This window comes from Manduca sexta, chromosome 21 (assembly GCF_014839805.1).
Source record: "Manduca sexta isolate Smith_Timp_Sample1 chromosome 21, JHU_Msex_v1.0, whole genome shotgun sequence".
NCBI classification, from domain to species: Eukaryota; Metazoa; Arthropoda; class Insecta; order Lepidoptera; family Sphingidae; genus Manduca; species Manduca sexta.
The window spans coordinates 7,831,731-7,853,409 of record NC_051135.1 but is presented as its reverse complement, the minus strand read 5'-3'; the positions used below and the strand labels follow the sequence as shown (position 1 = coordinate 7,853,409).

General features: G+C 35.0%; 1 protein-coding gene and 1 long non-coding RNA gene across 4 annotated transcripts in view; one reads left to right on the top strand and one right to left on the bottom strand.

Annotated features, from left to right (window-relative positions):
* Positions 1-536: 536 nt before the first annotated feature.
* The window catches only part of LOC115448116 (homeotic protein labial), a 35,651-nt gene continuing 14,508 nt past the window's right edge, over positions 537-21,679 (bottom strand). The window contains exon 2 of the mRNA XM_030175431.2: positions 537-2,156. Within this exon, the coding sequence (XP_030031291.1) occupies positions 1,762-2,156 (395 nt within the window). The 3' untranslated portion in view covers positions 537-1,761. The remainder of the gene's footprint in view (positions 2,157-21,679) is intronic.
* Positions 8,561-15,634, top strand: LOC119190039. Of its 3 annotated transcripts, none has more exons than XR_005112743.1 (3): positions 8,561-8,860; positions 8,914-9,007; positions 14,310-15,634. It is a non-coding gene; the product is annotated as an uncharacterized LOC119190039 (long non-coding RNA). The 3 variants fall into 3 exon arrangements; XR_005112742.1 differs by having other exon boundaries at positions 8,565-8,860; positions 8,924-9,007; XR_005112741.1 differs by having other exon boundaries at positions 8,566-8,860; positions 8,927-9,007.

The following is a 21,679-nucleotide window of genomic DNA, read 5'->3' as shown; positions in this document are numbered from 1 at the left end:
ATTGGTCTCTAATAATAATTATTAGTTAATTTTATATTATGTGCAAATCTCTAGTTATTTGTTTTTATTTTCCAGCAGTTGCAGGATATCCATTACTAAACATGGCCTTCTCCCAAAGATTTCCAGGTCGACCTATTGTAAGCGGTCTTCTTATTATTTTATAATAATAATAATAATTTTTTATTGTAAATAACAGAATTTGTTTACAATTTCAATGGTTACAAATTACAAACTTACTATAAAAACAAAAGTTAACATATTTGCCAGGGGTACCCAAACTAGGCTAGGCCTGTACCTGGGGATAGCAGAAACAATTTAAATATAAAACACAAATTAGGTTTTCTATAATTTGTTTGCTAGGTGAGCACTAACAGTAAATAAAATTAAATAAATAACAAAATTGAGTGAGGTGAGAACTTCTTTAAAACATAATATGGTAAAAAGGTAGCAAAATAATAATAACTTATAATTTATTTATGATGATGTTCACCCTACTTTTATTGTTGCTGACTAAAAAAGGAACAATAAAACTTCAATTCGAAAATAGATACGTTAGTTTATTTAATAATAAAGTTTGTTACCTAATAAGGAATGTACACGAACTGGATGCACACTACTATATACACAATGTCCAATTTTGTACACAGGTAATAACAAAAGACTAGTTCTTCGACGCGTCACTTTACGAAACAACATTTAGCAAAATATACGTTGCAAACAATATGGCGGTGTGGAATGTTGCCATCCTTTAATGACTTGTCAAGATTTTTTTTATGATTGACAATTATGTGGAAAATAAAACTTCTGTAGACTAATTCTTATTAAAATATTTTTTTCAGTACAGCAAAGTAGAAAAAGCTAAGTAATGACTTGTTCTAATTTGTATATTTTGCTAAACGTTGGCAATAGGTTATCTCTATGAAGGTATGTTTAGGTACACAAGTTAAGGCAAGAGAATATACAGCCAGGAAGAATAAAAATTTTATAAAATGAAATTCAGAGAATTTGTTTCTTGGAATATATTAAAAATATGAAATCTAGTACATTAGTCGATATGAAACTGTAACAGTCGTCGTTGATATAATATAAATGAGCTTTGGTCTAAGAATAATTAAAAAAATAAATAGAAAAAACATACCAAAATCACTTATACATCCTAATAATGCAATAAAATCGGTATCAAAAACGAATCATGACAGAAGCAATCCTACAAAAATCTCGCAGCGATACTAAACACTATTCAAAATGTACAACTTAATCTAATTATCCACTGTACGTTGACACATTTTTGATTTCTATTATTTTTATTTAATTTTCATAATTCTAGGGATTTCTTAAATACGTATTCTATAAAACCATAAATTATTTAGATACATCATTTACAATTTGAATACCGCTACTGGTTGTTATTTCGTATGTTTTCGTTTGGAATTCAACCTATAATGAAAGGGATGCCACTATATCGGTATAGCTTGGTCTCTTTCACCCGCTAATATACTTCCTTATCTTTCCATTAGAAAGATATTCTAGCAATCGAAGTTGCCTAAGAATTAGCTTTCACCAGGAATTTTCTTATGACTTTAACAAGAACCTACGACGGAGAATTCCAATCATCAATGTTTTCTTTACTAGTAACGTTATTGAGCGAGTAAAGTGTAGCGCGTTATAGAAAGCGTTTGAACATTGAAGGAATTCTAAACAGCAATGAACAGTTCTGCACTCATACAAAATCCACAGTCCGTTTGAATGTCTGTAAACACTTTAGCTGGACTCCCGGCTGTTCTCGTTCGATCCCACCGCGCTGGTCTGCGTCGACGAACTCGGGGTCACTTCTGGCGCGACGATGAGTCCTTCTTTGATCCGCTTTTTTTGTTTCATTCTTCTATTCTGGAACCATATTTTGACTTGAGTCTCGTTGAGCTGCAGGGCGGAGGCTATTTCTATTCTCCTCGCTCGCGTGAGGTATTTGTTGAAGTGGAATTCTTTCTCTAGTTCCGTGAGCTGTTTGTTGGTGAAGTTGGTTCGGCCGGTGTTGTTGAGGTTGAGGAGCGGATTGGCGAGCATCTGGCTACCGGTGGGGGTGCGCATGCCATCCTGCGGGCTGCCGATCACGCCTTGGCTCACGAATTCCGTCGGTGGAATCATCAACTTCGGAGCTGAGGACAAACAAACATGTTGGTTAATATCGAAATATAAATTATATTTTTTTACGAGATTTGATGGTAAGTAGAGAGGGGTCCAATAGAATATTGACTAACGAGAGATGGTTACACCTCGATAATTGACACAATTATGCCGGCATGTTTTAACATCTTGTGTACGGTGGTCGCTATCCAGGCGAATATAAAATATATCCTACCACGAGCAAACGAAATTATAATTTATTACGAATGATAAGTGTTTTATAAATTCATAAATAAATTAATAGCCGACTTGACAAAACACATTGTATGACATACTGCTGTTTAAAGGCAGGCTACCAGGCGAGGCGCATAGCACGAGACGCGCAGCCTTCTCATTTCGACATTCAGTTTTATTAAAAGGAGGTATTTGGCACAGTGAATAATTATGGTTGCTTTGAAAAATGCGAAAATTGTCGATAGCAATGACTTATAACGCAGTAGTAAATTGTACTTTCTCTCTGCTAGTACACAATATGTAAATTTTATTGTGGGAGACAACCTATACTTCTTATTTAAAATATAACCACTATGTTAAGTATGTCCTTTCGAGAAAGAAGAAAGAACGAGCGCATGCACATGTGTTACATTTTGTTGTTAATGGAATATTAGCGAACGTCCAATGAAGTCCTTCACAGTGATTATTAATAGGTATTCTCTAGTGGAGAATATTACCGCAGAAGGAAATTAATAAACCAAAGACAATATTTCCACACGAAACGCAACAAAAAAGGCTGCTACCTCACATAGAGTTTTTAAATTATTTACATCACTTTACTTGTTGAAACATTTTTAATACCAAGCGATAACTTTTAACTTGATATTTATCCATAAATAATAATTCCTTATACTTATAATAATTATCTATTTATACTTAAGACACCACAAAAGACATGAAAAACTTGTGCGTGTCAAGTCATCTGTAATGGACAATAAAAAGGCTATTCAAACGTCAGGTGTCTTTACAATTGACTATCCAAACATGCATTGTTACACTTGCTAAACCACAGGTTTGTTTACGATACCTTGCAGGATAATCTCACGCCATTCAACGTACTGGGAGTCGCTGCGTTTGACAGCTGTCACTTTTTCAAAAAAAGAACAAAAAGATATTTCAATATTAGCCCTAAGGAGGTGCCCCGCTGCGAGGTCCGAACTGACTTTAGTGAGCTTAAAAATTTAATAGAAAGCAAACAGTGCGCTCTCGGTATCATATTGTTTGGTTTTCATGTTTTTTAAATATTGACAGCGGCTTGTGGCCCTGTGGGTACTATTATAGGAATTATATTTCTGGCTAAAAGCGGCCTTGTCATGTTGTTTGTTAATTGATTAAAGCATTGCGTAACGTTCATTTATTTTTGGTAATACAACAAGCAAGTAATTGGCTATTGATTTCGTTATAGCAAAAAATTAATTCTTCGAATTTGTCAGAATGTGTTTAACGTACCTACCTACTTTAATACAAGTAAGTAGGTAGTTACTTACCTATCTGTTTACTTTGATTTCTGCTGTGTTAAATGACTTTATAGTTTGAAATGCTCAAATTTGAACATCTTCATAGCTTATTTACACTAACTTGGATAGGTACAACAGTAGTTAGATCAATTGTTAGACATGCCAAAATATTAAACATTTGTACACTCCCATCAACATAATTAAAGAGCTTGAGCAATGAATACTTTTAATTACAACATATATTCATTATAATATAAAAAACACATTTCAATTCCCCGATCTTTGAATTTTTAAAAAGACAATTTGTTGCTATCACAGTTCACCCCAAGAGACACAGAGCAATAATATTTTAAGCAAGGTGAACCCAAAATGCATACCTTTGCCCAACCCTTCGCGGAAATAGAAAGATCTGTTTAATTAGCAATGGATTTACCAACGTGAATGACGCTGTAGTATTTACAAATAAAACTTCCCTCGGTCCGCGTGTCCGGTTAATCCTTTCGACAAATGCGACTGACAGCCGCCGATATTAATTTGCGGAAGGGATGACTTCCACGGTATTTGTTACAAATGGTAACGTTAGGCGAGAGCTTAGTGTTAATTAGAGCGAGAATTTGTATTAATGTTATTAAACTAGTTATTCTGTGTACAAATTCAATATAACAGAGGACTAATGTTATCTTTTCTGACTTTTGTTTTTATTGATATTATAATTTTGAAAGGTTATAAAATTTTTGGATGTTGATAATGATCTTTACTTAAAAAGAGCTGCTGGATGAGTTTGTAGGTACTAGTATACAGATAGAGTATGTTCTGATTTAATTTGGGCTATTTTAAGCCTGGCAAAGTATTTCAGGATTTGCTCACGCTTCTCATGCGGGCAAAGCAACTATCAATACGCATTACTTTAAAACCCTGAGTTTTCCTCCTTTGCATAATATATCATATTACATTAGTAAAATATAGACAAGTTAATTACCCGTTGACGCGTTTAAAGACATTTAGTCGTTAAGGTCTATCCTTAAGCAAGCGGCCTTAAGTATTCGTTAGATACGTTAAAAAAATGTATTTTAGTTTTTTTTTAATTACCTTCCCAGGGTCTTAAACTATCTCCATACAAAATTTCATAAAAATCCGTTCAGTAGATTTTGAGAAAATCGATAACATACCGACAGCCATAAGGGACTTTGTTTTATAGTATGTATAGAATCAATATTCACATTATAATAAATTGGAAACAGCCAAAGTAAAAATTACTTACTGTAGATATATGATATTTAGTTACTTTCTTTTATATGTATTGTAATTTTCGCAAAGATAACCTTTAATAATACGGTTTACGCGCCGTTTTGCTGATTATACCGCCTTAAGTAATTTTGACTGTCTCGAGTCTGGTTATCGTTACTATTAACTTAATTAATACCGTAAATGTGGTTTGACTTATCTTGTCAATCAACTTTTATCACTCTGTCAGTTCTAAAATAATTAAAGCAAACATGTCGATAGATTTTTATGATCAGGTCGAATATTTTGTGTATTTATGAGATGTTTTGTTTGTTCGAGTTTGTCTTCGGTTATTCTTATAATATTATTTGGAATACTGGAAGAATGTACAACTGGGAAATCCGGTGTAATATTGGTAAGAGATTGAAGTTTTAAAACCCCGAAATTATGTTTGAAATTTAATATGATCTGATAGATAAACATTGACTTTAGACCCCGCAATGTTTCAAAAAAAGATTTAATTCCATTACATGTGTTAAAGCACCTGGCTTCCCCCGCTCGTAACACGAACGTGAAGGATTAATATCGCCCATTACTGCGCAATCCGTTGTCAGATCAAACAGGGCCGATGTTTGTGCAATCATTGACCACTGAACTAGAGTCAATAAAGCTGTGCGGTGACTGTTTCCATTATTACTAACAGCACGACATTATTAAAAGTTGTTTTAGTAATATTTTTGATGCTTGTGATTAATATCTTTAATGCGAAGTATAGTTCTGTTTTAGTTATAATAACACAGTATCTAGGATAGTGTATTTACTGATTGAATGCAGGGGTGTAGCTATTATAGGATTAGGCGCAGCACTAGGGGCTTTGAGGCTAAAGGGGGCCTAGATCCTGACGAGGAACGTTTAGGTTACCACTCTATGAAAACTGACAAAGCATCTTTAGTAATAAGTTAAATATGGAAGCAGTTTTTTTGCATTCTCCGGCACACGGGGCGAATGGGTCGATATTTTACATGTAAGTCCTTTGTTCCTCAGCCATGCCTCTGATCTAATGTCTCAAGATAGACCATGTAAGGTGTAACCATCCACACAAGTGGTGTTTTACAGTATCACCACCATATGAGTGTGGAGTAGCAGAACAAACCGTCAAGCTCCTTGTTGGGGATGTTCCATTAGGAGCTTTCAAGAGGTTTCACAGGGCGGCGGGGAAAATGGCTGGAAAATTTGTATGGAAGTTTGACTTTGAAATATAACACTATATTACAATACGATAATAAAAATAGTTGACTAATGAAGTTGAATGCCCAGAAGAACCATGCAGTAGTTTTTTTAGAGACGGTGTTGTTACTGTTTATGGGTAAACGTCCTATGGAGTGGTGTTTTCTACGCTACTTTTTTGATCTGACCCTTTTCTTTCATATACCTATAAATAAAAGTTCATATTAACGTGACGTGTGTTATAATGGACGTAAATTGATCAGAAGATGCGCGCTTCTCACGTGGGACAATATTTACACACACAAAACTACATACAAACTCCTCGGTATTGTCCGTAAGTCGTGTTGTCTTAGCATATAGTATTGATTTTTTACCATTTGCTTGACATTGTTTATGTGAAATACATGTAGATAATGAGTTATTAACTGCGACACATAAACCATTTGATGCAATCATGACAAATTTCGGACTCTATTAAATCAACATTAACTAACTGGAGACAACTGAAGTCGGTTAAATTCAATTAAATTCTTGTGACTTTGGATACAATAAATGTAGTTATTAATTAACGCGTATTGTGACATTGCGCGCATGACGAACTATTGTTCTTTTTTTGAAATTGTTTCAAGAAATGTGACATTCAGCCACAGAAAAAAATCTGGCCAGTGCGTAGGCAAGCACGGCGGCACACAAAGCAGGCGGGTGTTTGCCGACTCGCGAGCCGGTAACACTACACCAGCCGCTACAACGCTAATCCATTACGTTAGCTCCACAAATGTTTGCGCAAGCCGGCAAGCCACGGTTGCGGTCCATTGTTTCATCTGTCCCTGTTTGACTTTACTATGGGTAAGGAATCGAGTTCCGTGGCCGCTTATGGTTTTTTTTTGGTTTAGAGATATTTATGTCTCGTTAGGAATGTCGAAGGTAGTTACTGGTTAGAAGATCGTTAAATAAGATTTTAAAGTACCTAATCGATTTTAATAAAATTATTCGAATAAATTATGCGAAATATAATTGGATAAAATTAGGTAGATAAGTGATCCTTATTTTACTAGAATTATATTCGTATTACAGGAAACACAAACAGAACGGAAATTATTTTTATTAAATATGGATTTGTATGGAAAAAGTTGATTTCCATTTTTTAATAATTTAATTTTATATTTTAAAATAGACCGAATGGATCTCAAGTTGGTAAAAGTTTGAATGTAAAAGTGACTAATGCTGCAGTGGCCTAAAATATTAATTTATTTTATTTTGAAATAATCCGTTCTACGAAACCAACGGTATTTAACAAAAAGCCAGTACATGCAGCATCCCGCCAGTCCACCCTTTATTTACTGCGTAACAATGCGGGTGGCGATCCATTAACTTACGCCGAGCTCCAAATTAACCATAATTCAATCAATTCAATTGTACAAGACCGGCCATGTACCGTCGCGTCAACGCCCTGCGTACCGCTCTACAAAAAAATAACATTCGAATTTCGAACAATTGACAGTCAACTGACAGCTAGGGGAGCAGGAAGCTACGCGATTGGTCGAAAATTTTGACAACCCGGCAGATGCGTTTATTTTTTTTTCATTTTTTATATTCAGCCATGTTTGCTCAAATTCTTTACCCGAAAAATAGGTGTTTAAAAAAGAGTATATATACGCAGCTGACGTTTCAATTTGCCGTGAAGCGAGTTGACAGGAGATGCGAGCGATTAAGCTCGCCATAAATATTAAATACACGACGAATATAAATAATGCAATAGAGGATACCCTTGGAAATGTTATGATCATGAGATATGTCGTGTGGATGTACATGATGTATCGGTCTTCCGTTTCGGTTTGTAATAACGTTTTTATTTTACAATCGTGAATTCCGCCTACGGACGGTGATTTCATGAATTAATTAAAACTTTCTAATAAAAATAGGTATTATGTTCCCCAGTTCTCCTAAAGTTGTAGCTTTTGAAAAATAAAATGTGTTGATTACACAAGTCATGTATTATGGTTAACGTCAAAGTAAAATATTATATTAAGTAACATTTTTAAAGGTCGTTAATACATAACCTTCAAGTATTTATAGGCTATTTAAATATTAACTAGTTAAAGGTGACCAATGTATAACAGTAGTTATAATGCCTTTTCTAAGTTAAACGTCTTGCGAGTAGTGAATATGTGCGGTTAGTATGTATTCACTATGGAAGTTTTTACTTCAAATTCCACAGCGCCAACATTATAAGTATAAAAATAACTTTACTTATTCTATTATAAAATGAACAATCGCCATCTTGCTTATCCACGACCACCATTAAATTTATTTACGAATATGCAGAATAGACGCCGCGAAATAAATGATCACGTAGATATTGTTGCACCATTTTCGAATTTTGTGCATTCATCAATCTTTTAATTAACTGCTTTTTATTTATCATCAGATATTCGTTTTATAACTTGCGTTTCGATCTTTGTTGACTTTTTGGTTTGTTTTTTATTTTGCTTATAAATGTCAGCCGCCAGTACTTGTCAACTGCCATGTAATTGGCCTCCGAAAATGTGGTCATGTTATTTATTTTGTGGTTCGTGCTACCATTGATTCTACTTTAAAACATTAAGGTCTCTACAATTTACATTTAGTTAGGTACATTTGTAGATAACAGTACCTGTCAAAATACAAAGCTCAATAATTAGTCAGAGGAGAAAAGAAAAGTTTCCGTAAAGTATTTCTGAACGATTCTTGTTTATGTATGTGATTCAGACGTCTTGCTTGCGGTTGATTTCTAGGTAAGACGCTTTCTAGTATAATCAGTTACCCCATTCATGCTGATTTCAATCAGATTCTTTCAGCAGGACCGACGTAAAAACTAGATGGAATTGTCTCTGCAAACACACTAGACCAGCTAACACAAATAGGGCAAGAATAAGATCATGGTTTGTCTCCCTTTTATTACATAGATACCACATTTAAGTAAAGGAACAGAAGACTAAATAATATAATTTAGATTTGTACCTATCCCTGAAAAGGCAGGCAGTATTGGTCCAAATGATCACAATTTTATTTTAAGTCTGTATAATACCGCACCCTATCGGTCTTATATTATACTAATACTTAAAGAACTTAAATACTCCTGTTGATCAAATCACTCATCGGTTTCACAACCTACCAGCAAACAAATTTAGAGGTTACATTTTTAATAAAAAAGAATTGAATATTGATAAGTGTCGCGTATCTCTCCCCAAATTGGAAAGCAATGCAAACAGCGCCGGGCAATACACATAAGCTGGTAATCCACGGCTCCCTGCCTATCAGATATTACGTATTACGGCGCGTATCGCATAATGGGTGCTTAAGTGCTGTTTACGAGCATATTGTGCTTATGTTTTTATAATAGGAAACCTGGTTTAATTGTAGAGCAACATTGTAGACACAACTTTACACGAATTATATATAGATTTGCCTATATATGTGCGGACAGATTTTGTGTGTTATTACGATACAGCTACACTTATATCTGTAGCCTGACTAGGTAAATAAAAATAATGTTTTGACGGCACCGCTTTGTTTTTTCATTTTGAAGTTGACGGTATCAGTATATGGAATTAGTTCTATATTTTTCCATAGCATGGCGGGTTTTATATTTCCCTGGTCAGGTTATAATGAATTATGAATACGACTGTAAAAACAGTGCTTACATCTGGCGAATTCTGGCTGCGTTTCCTACGTTAGTAAGATTTCTTATGTTTAAAGTCCATACGCCTTCTTTTCTTTACTAAACTGATCAAGTTGACCACTGTAACATATTTATAGGTCCTTTAATTGCATTATTTAAGACATTTTTATCTGTTCAACGTAGTATTTTTTTACCTACCACCAGTAAAAGTATGACATAATATTAGCCAGTGTAATAGTCGTAACAAAAATGAAGTTGGTTTCGGTACACATATTCTCACAGGAGAGCGCATAATTTTTCCCGTTGTGCGGCGGGCGGCGGGCGGCGGGCGCGGCAATCCGTCACCGAGCTGTCGGACACGCATAATGCGCGATACTAGTACCGAATTATTAACGTGTGGGGTGGGACCCACGCTGAATGCGTGTCGCCGATCCTTAGATATAGGTATGGAAAAATATCATTTTTTTTAGCACGTAGTTCGGTAAAGTGACCCGACGGCACCTGATGGTAAGTGGAGCGGGGTCTAATAGTATGTCGACTGACGAGAGATGATTACCCCTTGACAGTCGATATAATTATGCCGGCCTGTTAGAACCGGACATATACATTATAAATATGATTATTATAATGAGTAGTTTATTCGATTAGTTAATACAAGACCGGATTGAGACAAGAAAAATTAAAATGTACATAAATTCAGCTATTTATGTCATGTGCTTTTAAATAAGTTAAAAATAAAACAATATTTGAAAAAAAAATACCTGACTAATCTAGGTAGAGTTGTAGAAAACGCCCACGAATAAGTTCGTCTATAAATTTTGGACGAAATTTAAATAAATAATGAATATGTTTACATACATTTACATTCTGCTAGTTTGTTCATGTAATCAAGTATACAATTAAAAATAAAAATTCTACTACTAAAATAAGCTTCAATTTTTAAATTGTTTATCTCAAGACTCGTCTGAGGGTCTGTTATCCCTGTAAGCCCGTATCGCGACCCTCCCCGTGAATGCCTTTTAATAATATTTGCTCTGTAAATTTGCCTAAGAGCACCGCAATTTTAGCCGTCAATGCACACGGTGATCGGATGATCCCTTTAATTTGAAAAAAGCCAGATTAGTTTGCAGACTTTCTTTTAAGAATTAATTGCATAAGCTCAATCGGTTATTGTCTGTCTGTCTATCTGATAAATATTTTCAGCTTCTCAATAAAGATTCGAAAAATAATGTCAATTTATTTATTTGTTCTAAAGCAGTTCAAAATTAGAGCTTAAATTATGAAGATTAAGCATTTACTATCTAATTTCGGTAAAGATGATTCGATCCCCGGGCCGGGCAAAGTAATAGTGGGTGTTCTACTTAGTATCAACCTGGCGTCTGGAATTTGTGCCCGATATGGCGAGATACTCGTCCCCTATCTTGGGACGGAATACACACAGCGGAATGTTGGTGCACTCGTTTCAACCTCTGCTTACCACTTCGATAAAAGACGTGAACGTGAGTGTGTGGTAAAGATGGTGAATTCATGAGAGCTATCATCTGTCAGACATCGACTAGACAGGAATCAAGTACCAAAATTGTTGAATATTAGATAATGTTCTCACAATAATTCCACCATTCATCATTATTGAGACAAGTTACGTCACATATTAGATTTCGTCTGCCGTGTCACCGCGTAGAAATTTAAAACTGTATCAGTAGTCTCGCTGTAAACAAATTGGTCTACAATGAGATGGACCTCGGTTATAATAGTTTAATATCCCAAGCTGCCAGACCTTATTTTTGAGCATCAAAATATGTGGGGTGGAGAAGTGTTAGCATGGATATTGACTATACCATAGATGTTATAATAGGTATTCTAGGTAGCTCTATAATATATGTACTACCGCTGTTAATCACTTCCATTGTTGCTTTGCTTACGGTCAACTGTCAGTGAAATTGTTGGATCTTATAAATATACTTCTTATAGGCTGTAGATGATTATTCTTTATATTATTATTGTAAGGGACTTTGTAGTCTATACCGTGAGAATTTCGTTGCGGGATAATATCAAATTAGTGTTCCCTGAGACTCGCCGAGCTTCACTACTCGGTGTCAAAATGCGTGCCACAGCTGATCCTGGCTTACAGGAGTTGTAGTAGTGGGTGTGAGGGCGGGAAAGTCTCTACACCGGTGGAAACCTGCGAATGGGATACTGAAATTCCCTGACTTAGCGACGGCAGGGACCTGGAGGAAAGTTGGAGGGAAGAGTGAGGAACGAAAAGGAATCCTGTTAGGATGGGCGAAGTGGAGAAGGAGGGAAAATTTTTGTAGGGCCCTTATAGGCCTCAGTGTGAATTGGCAACCATGAGGTAAACACAATTGTTTGATTAGGGCCGCAAACGAATGTCTCCCCGTGCATGGGCTTGTAATCGGTGTGAAGAGCGAGCGCATAAGAATTGCCGCGGCCAGTAGATTATAACATAACACCAGTTAAAGTCTACATGACTGGTTTGTATAAAAAATAACCCGGATTCATTATTGTACAATATTATTTGCAGCTATTCACAACGCGTGAGAAATAAATAAACCTTTTGTGAATTTAGGCTTTTGTTCTTTCTGAGGTTTCGTGTTAAATTACATATTACATATATTTTTATATGAATTTGGTAAGCAAAAAAAAAAATTCCTGTAACATATTCTGTTCTAATAATAGCGTCACTACATTTTCTCAACATCCAATTCCGTAGCAAGAGAAAAAAATATAAGAAATAAAAATAAAATGTTGGGGGAAACAAGGCACAACAGATCCCGAGGGAGGCGATCAATCGTGCGGAGTGACGGACCTCCTCCCGGCGAGGGATGAAGCTGTCCTGCGTGACGTGCGCCGCTGGACCAATGTATATACGTGTTATTTATTTAGGTACCACTGTTTGTCGAATGGACATGATTTCTCCTATATTTCTTGTTAGGAAAGTTGTTATTAGCGCCATCTGTAGGTGTAAATTGGACGCAGGTCTTAATAAGAGGTGGGAAAACCGTAAGTCACAAAGAGGCCTTTCGTTTCACCATTTATGTGAATTTATAGACATTGGGGTGCTAGTGTGATAGCAAACTTCTTCATGAAAAGTAAAAATAAAGCTAAAGGAAAGCCACACAAACATCATATTTTTGGCAAAAGTAACAGATAAAATAACGGTTATAGTAAAAATAGACTGGCCGTCATGTATAAGAGGAATATTTAGAGATGACGCCACCTTAAATCTTTACTGAAAGTGACGCGAAACCCTCGTGGAAATTGTTATCGCTGCGAAAGATAAACGTGACGCGTCACTGAATGAACTACACTTTAAATCACTGTTGATTTTATCCCAAACTAGTATCGATCTTATTGCCGTCAGTCTAATGAAGATATTTCTGAATGATGACTTTAAAATTGTCTTGTATCGACATTATTATCGGTAGTTATTTCCTATCGCGCAGTTTCGTGCAATAAGTAAGCGGTTATTTTTAACTCGTGTATTTTTTTATATTTATTTAGGCCTTTCTGATGGAATTTGAAATAGTATTATTGTGTTTAGTTTTTTTTAATATAATCGTTGATATCTCATTCTCTCCCAGTGACCATCCTGAGCCGAGGTTCATATCCCGTTAGTGGGTTGCTCTCAGCATGGTCGCTCAATTTTCAAATGTTGCGAGCGTCTAAAGCGCACATGCAGAAGTCCGGTGAGTTTGTGTAAGACGGTATTTACCAGGCTAACGTACGTAGGCTCACGTTAAAAAAACATTTTTTCGGGAAAGTCACTAACACTAACGATAGGTTTATTGCAAAAATGCCCGTCAACTAGATTAGCGCGTTCAAACATAGTCTTCAGATTTACATCTAGTATAATACTATCTTTATTTATCTCTATAACTATAATGTTTATTTCAGAAATTTCTTTATTACGATAACCAGAAAACTGAAGTAGATGTCGTATATTTCTCAGTTTATCAAACGCAACTGATACCTTCTTTTCACCTCAGTTTTCTGTATGATAGTTGTTATACCTAGTTCCTTAAGGTGGACATATGTGGCTATGACAGGGATGGTGAACCATTAGTACGCGTATCATTAGGCAAATAAATATGAATTAAGAATACTTATATTTTGGCAATAAAATATAGTTGGGAACTAAAATCGTCCTTAAAGCTTACGCCGGGTCTGGTTGGCACGTAACAACATTTTATATTTTTTTATGTTATCCTATAAAATTTTGCTTTCCTTGGTCTAGAGCATGACTTTACCACATAAATACATTATTTTGTTTATAAAATTATGTAATATTTGATATCACTGGTTTTTCCTCAATATGATTCAATGAATAACGAATTTAAAGTACTATCGCGACATCAGAAATATTTTCGCCTTATCTAAAAGATAGATTTGATTTTGTGATTTTCATTTCTTAAATCCGTCCAAAACTCGTATAATTCGTTGTGATTTTATCAACCGGCCTTGTATCTTAGTTCGTATCACATCGCAAGCTGATGATATCTGCCGGAGGAAAACTCGCTCACCATGATTTTCTTTTGTTTTAGGAAAATTTGAGAATATAATTATTGTTCTGAGATAGAATATATTTAAAGAATTTATTAATATTGCACTTTGAAGAAATTTCATTGGCTACATCAGAGTCTTCGTTTTATCCTTTTCCGATTATAAAAGCAATTGTGATTTAAACTTAAGTAATAATTAATATATTACGCACGCTCTCGCAGCAAATCATTCGCAATAATTACCCAAAAATATCCACAACTGTATTTACCTATGTTTAACAAAAATAAATGATTATGAATGTGTTTTCTATATTTTTATGTACAGCTACATAGCGCAAGAATAAAGTCTCATTAAATTATAAGAAAATCAGCTACACTTTTGTATTTACTGTTAGCACAAACACCATTTCTGTCCTGGGAAGGCGTTTTAAATATCAAATAGCTGTTGTGGTACTCAAACATACTCATATCTGAAACTAGTTATATTTGGTAGGTATGTTATTCAACAAAGTGTTTTGACCACAGCTCGTCCGATAGTATATCAAAGTTATTTAATGTCAATATCATATTACGATTCGCAACGCAAATAGATATGTTTGTGTACATTAATCGAAATTTATATATAGAGTCACATGTATTCCTGATTATAATAAGATTTTGGTATAATATAATCCAGTAAATGATCAAGTGATTTGTAAAGATGACCACTGCCCAAAACACCCAGAGGAATAGAACAATCATTGGTGTGGCTTTAAGGAATTTTAGGGAGTGGACGGGGTAGGTATTTGGGCTAAATCTTACCTAACATACGGAACTATAGAGAGCTGCATTTTCGCATAGGTTTTTAAGTACAATTTTACTAGAATCGAATCACTCATCTATAAATATGTTTATAGAGTGGCTTTACCATTTTATAAATCAAAGTATAGTACGGATATGAACTGCGAAGATCTTTAAATTTGATTTCAAAACCAAACCAAAATCCAACAGATGTGCGGTTTGCGACAAAAAGTCTCATATTAACCGCAGGAAGCAATGTAAGTGACTTGTTACATAAATTATGAAGTTTTCCACTTCCAAAACCCATGTCCTTACCTCCTAAAACCGAAAATTTTACATTCAAACAACAAACCAAACGTTATATAAGAGTACGTCACAATCCAAATATTTTCCGGTGATAAGCCCAGGGTTGGTCCGCGCCAGTTCGCAGCTCCCTCAGACTCTGTGCTATCAATCATGTTATCAGTTAATTTTGTGTAACCGTCGTGTTTAGCTTCGTGCTGCACGGAATTCTATAGATAATGGCGTTTAGGATTATCTTTACATCTCTATGGTGCGAGTATAGGTGCGTAGTCTATGGAATAATTGAGTAGCACTTGATAGCAATATGCAGCTTGTTGGGAGGGTATTCGGTAAATTTGATGCCATACTAGTATGCGCTTTTTAAGGGCAGTGGTAGTGGTAGCGACTGTAGCTTGCAAGGTCCTCAGTTCGACTCCTAGGTGAGGCAATACTAAAACTAGATTTTTTTAATTTAAAACATGGGTTTGGTTCGCAAACTAGGCTCATGTAAGGCAGTCGACAGAACTTAAAAATCAAGGCAAAACGTTTCAAGAACATGCTTGGAAAACATGTTGCTCTGACCCACATAGAATTGGGATAATGTAAAATAGAACGGAAAAGAGTTTTACACACATCACACTCGAAAAAAGCGACATTACGAAAGCAATGTAAAATGTTACTAAAATCTTTTAAATAGCCGTAAATAAATTGTCTGTATTCTCGGATTTTGATTTCGCCAGCTCTAATTCAGCCTAAGGTATCTTTATGGGGAGTAATCTACCGTTATCTTGAATCATAACGTTTCACGCCGGTATCTGCATGAAATCCGAGCGTTGTATAATACTAATAGATATATCACAGGCAATCTGCGATATCAAACAGATAAAATACTTTACAATACACTTATTTGTTTAGCCTCTTGTGATTGGGTGGAAATATTTTGGGTATTTCGTTTGTTTAGAAATATTTTAAAAGATATAACGTATGACGCCACGCAGGAAATATTAAACTCGCTTTACTCGTTATTTGTAGTTTTGTTGTATTTGTGGTATAAAGAAGTCACAATATAATGGCTGATCAAGCCTTCATAATATTTTTATAATTATTGCGACTTCTTGTCTTTGTTTCACTTACTTGATTACAAAATTGATTGTACTGATTTACTTATGAAATAATTTATGTTTACCTAATATTTAGTAATGGATGCTCCACGTTACATTTAACATTGGATACACCAAAAAGTACATTACATTTTTAAAATGACTACATAATATTCTATTTGTGTTTTGCATGCAAGACTCCGGCGCATACAGTTTGTCACTTTCTGCTATTAAAGTACTACATATGTTAGCACCGCGTTGTATGTTACTGTGGGGTTCATGATGTTTGATCTTTGGCAATTATTTACTCTTATTAAGGCAATGTCCTTAACAAAACAGCGCGCTAACAGTATTCATACAGACTATCTGTTTTAAATTCAAATATTATCTTTATGTTGGCTATTTTAAACGTTTTATAAGAGAGCACCTTGAAGTAATACTCATTTTGTCTACATTTAAGACTATCACTATATGATTGCATGTCTCTTAGGATTACATAATTCAGTTTGAGACATTGTTCTTAGTAACAGAGAAATCTTTGTTAATTGTATCGTAAATACACGGCGTTACAAAGTATTAGAAGAACAAGCAAGTGAAATCTTTTTTTGTTTTTATACAATGTTTTCATATGATGAGTAGTATATAAGACTCATGACTCCTGTAATTGTTATTCGTTAATTGTTTTACACGCGACTGTGGTATAATTAATCATATATTGAGTTCATTTTCTATATCTAGTTAGGATACCATGAATAACGGAAACATGTTTGGTTCAATATACGTGTAGAAAGCACGTATAGATGTAAGTAATTCAAAGACAAACCACAAATCCTTGCCAAGAAACACCGATTCCTACTTAAAACGATTCGCGAGGCTATTGAAATTTATAACATTCGAATTTCAATAAAGAAGATGGTTGGAATCTTGCATAACCTGGGGTCCAGTTCTACATTGACCTAATCGGAACCCAAAAGATTGGCTGCCAGACTTTAAGACCCTGTTAGCTCATTCTAACGTAGATTGAACCTTTAATTTTTTTTTTAAATATAGAATTTTAAAATGTAGATAGATATTGTAAGTTTGACTTTTCGGATGACCAACATCTCAATCCGCCCCGTGACCACGAAGGCGGCAGCCTTCGAAACGTCGGAAGAAAATATAGTATAAAAACCGCGATAAAATCCGAAAAATAGTTTTATTTTAATGTGACAATAACATTGGATACCGTATAGTATAATCGAGTTGCGAAATTTCGTCATAATTTAGTTGGTAGGTAAATATATTTTTATCTTCCGTGGACTTATGGATCTATATGTCACGTCCTTCGTGTGTTTTACTCAGTAAGTAAGCTTGATAAAACAAATCTATAAAAATATTTTAACATTATCAAATATGCTTTAAATTATTTGTTTTATGGTTTAATGTTATATAATAATGAATAAAATGGAATATTATTTGCCTGAGCATACAGCTTGGCGATAAACATAACCAAAAAATAATAAGAAAAATAACTCGTAATGTATTTTATTATACTCGATAACATTGTTAACCTGTGACGATAGAAATTAAATACAAAGAAATTACATACAAATATGTATGTTTTTAGATCTATAACAACACTGTTTTCAAACTTATATGTTTACAAACAAAAATAACAAACCTCCCAAACGCACGGAGATATTCTTAAATTAATAAGTATGATTTTTATACAAAAGAAAATTTTGCAAAACACATTTGATATAAATCAATAAGACTCAATTTTGAGTAAAATGTCAAGTTGTTTTTGCGTTGTCTATAATTAGCATCATAATCTAAAGCCGATTGGTCGAGAGCTCCCTATTTCGAGTAGTTAGTTATTTATACAACGGGTTTGACAAAAAATGTAACGTAAAAACATGATAAAGATAGCAAGATGTTTGTACAAGCCAAATGACCGGGCATCAACGATCGAACTTATATGGAATTAGATGTTGAAGCAATATGTAAGGTTTGCGCACACTTATCGCCTTAGTAGCGGAGTTCTGATGCTAAATATCGAATAGCAGAATCGACATGTTAGCTACGTTTGACGTATTTCTAGGTCAGCATGAATCTAATATATTCAAAATTTGTAGCTCAAAGGTAGAATTTATTATTTTTTTGTATGTTTTATTTTGAGAAAATTTACTGGACTTGGAATTCGCTAGTTTATTTAATGTATTTTGAAAAAAAACATTAAACTAACGTTATTTGTTCCATATTTTTCAATAGTTTATTTAGAGATATGCAGCCGAGAAGTCTGCGTCAACCTTTATTAGGTGTTGACAATGTAAAAACGGACGTACGGAAGCCTAACAATGAATATAATGTACGAACCGGATAGCGGTTGATTGATCGCTGCTGCCTTTAATTGATGATCGTCAAATCCAAGATGGCGTCGCACTGACACTCTGATGGCTTTATTCTCAACTGACAGTAGTCGCTCTTTGTTTGTGGTCATTGTGGATTTTGACATTGTAACTTTTGGGGTGGATCATAGTGAATGACTTTATTAAAAAATATAGTTTTGTTGCCGAGAGAATAGTGACCACAGCAGTCAGTACCGGAATAATGACATATAACGAGTGGTGGACCGCCATAATGACACATAACGAGTCGTTTATTAGATATAGTCGCCGGCGCTCGTCGGGTATAATACTCTTCTAACTCGACCTAATTCTGGAGACTACCGAGGAATGGAGCCTTGTATCGTTCGTAATTTTAGTTTGCCTTTTACTAAACTAGAGATACCATTAAGTAGGAACTATACAATCTTGCAATAAAACCAGATGTCCTTCTGTTTTACAACTTCTGAGTAAATGCTCTCGTCACATGAATGTATAAGCCGACCAAATACAAAAGTCATACTCTAATATGCTTCCAAATAAATGGTAATAAAATGAGTACTACCTACATTCGTAGATACGATGACTGTCAAAATATAACATTTACTTAAAACTTGTGAAATAGCTCTTTATCGTTTTAAGAAGAGAAAGACATTTATGTAAGAGGTTGAATTTAGAACATATTTTTATAATAGATAGAGGCACATCGTAATTTGATGGTATACGACTACCTCGTCATCCTGAGACATGAGATGCTAAATCTCATAATAATAAGGCACACTAGCTGAAATGTTCTTTAAAATTCAAACCGGGACACAACACTGCAGCGCTAGCTGCAAAAAATAAAGGAGAAGAGATCTAATACCGCCTTCTATTTTTTATTTTATAAATATCAATACATAAATAAAATTAAAACCAGTAAATTGCCTTATAGCTATATACCTATTAAAGTATTAATAATAATTTAATACCAAAAAGGCAAAAAGGTGGCCCAGCTCGTGTTGACCTGGTCAGTAGATCCGAGCAATGATTTTCAGCCTCTCTTTACTCCCTGAAGTGTTTGGCGGAAAGTAAGTATGTAATGTTCGTTTTGATTATAAATTAAAGTTGCAAACATACATCCTCTTTGGGTTCTTCTCAAAATAAACTGTCCAATTCCAACCCCATCGCGAGTCAATAAAACGGTCAGTCCACGCACTCGGCGCCACAGATAAGATAGCGTTTGATTTGTAAAGTGCCAACCGGGCGGTGTTATCACGTTACCTGACTAATTTCATGATAATCGCTCCAGATACATCTTTGCGGGGTTTATCCTTTACGTAAATTCAATATTCGTGATATCATTGATAGGGGAACGAATTTTTCTAACGAAATCTAGTAAAGTTTAAGATCTAGGTAAACATACCGTACTAAACTTGAATATACAGTGTCATTTTGACATTGCGTTAATCTATATTCTATACTATTATATAAAGCTGAAGAGTTTGTTTGTTTGTTTGTTTGTTTGAACGCGCTAATCTCAGGAACTACCAGTCCAATCTGAAAAATTCTTTTTGCGTTGGATAGCCCTTTGTTCGTGGAGTGCTATAGGCTATATATCATCACGCTATACCCAATAGGAGCGGAGCAGTAATGGCTAATCTCAGGAACTACCGCTCCAAACTGAAAAAATATTTTTGCGTTGGATAGCCCTTTGTTCGTGGAGTCTTATAGGCTATATATCATCACGCTATACCCAATAGGAGCGGAGCAGTAATGGCTAATCTCAGCAATTACCGATTCGAACTGAAAAAATCTTTTGTGTTGAATAGCCCTTTGTTTGTGGAGTGCTCTCAGTTATATATCATCACGCTATGACCAATAGGAGCGGAGCAGTAATGGCTAATCTCAGGAACTACCAGTTTGAACTGAAAAAATCGTTTTGTGTTGGATAGCCCTTTGTTCCTGGAGTGCTATAGGCTATATATCATCACGCTATGACCAATAGGAGCGGAACAGTAATGAAACATGTTGCAAAAACGGGGAAAAATGATTAGTTTTGAGAGCTTCCGTTGCGTGCGCTGCGTAAACGGTTAAAGTTATGCAACAATGATGTATGACGGGATTGTTCCTCTTAAAAATTTCTAAAAAAATATATTATAAAACAAAGTCCCCCGCTGCATCCGTCTGCCTGTACGTCTTAAACTCAAAAACTACCCAACGTATTAAGATGAAATTTAGTATGGAGACAGTTTGAAACCCTGGAAAGAACATAGGCTCCCGGGAAACTACTACTTTTATAATGAAAAACTTTAGCCTGAAAAACTTTATAACGCGGGCGGAGCCGCGAGCAAAAGCTAGTAAGATGATAATACTAACCGCCATTTGCAATAAGTGATCCCAATCGATTTATATTATTTTCTGAAATTTTTGATAATTTTGTAATATAGTGCGAATTTGGCGCGCGCGACAGTGTCTTTCTGACAAAGTGTGATGTTGTTGCGAAGAATTCACATAGAGCAGTAATAGTATAAAATTATAATTACTTTTCATATAACAATGCTGTGGACTAGCAAATGGAACACAATTGCATTGTTCAAAGCAATTTGTTACTTCATACGATAATATGTTATGTTTTCGGTAAGTACCGCCTGATTTTTTTCCCAGAATAAAGTGCTTATTTATGGGCACTATATCGGTATCTCTGTCTAGTCGGTCCCTCATTATTAAGGATCGTCTCCCAATTATCTTCATTGTGATATTTCTCCATCGGCTTCGGTCTTTTGCCTGATGAAATGCTGTGTGAATGGAAACATTCAACGCACTGGAAATCTGGTCTATCCATCTTTTGGGATTTCGTCCTCGTGGTCTCTTCCCTTCCAACTTTCCAACCATCAGCCGCTTTTTC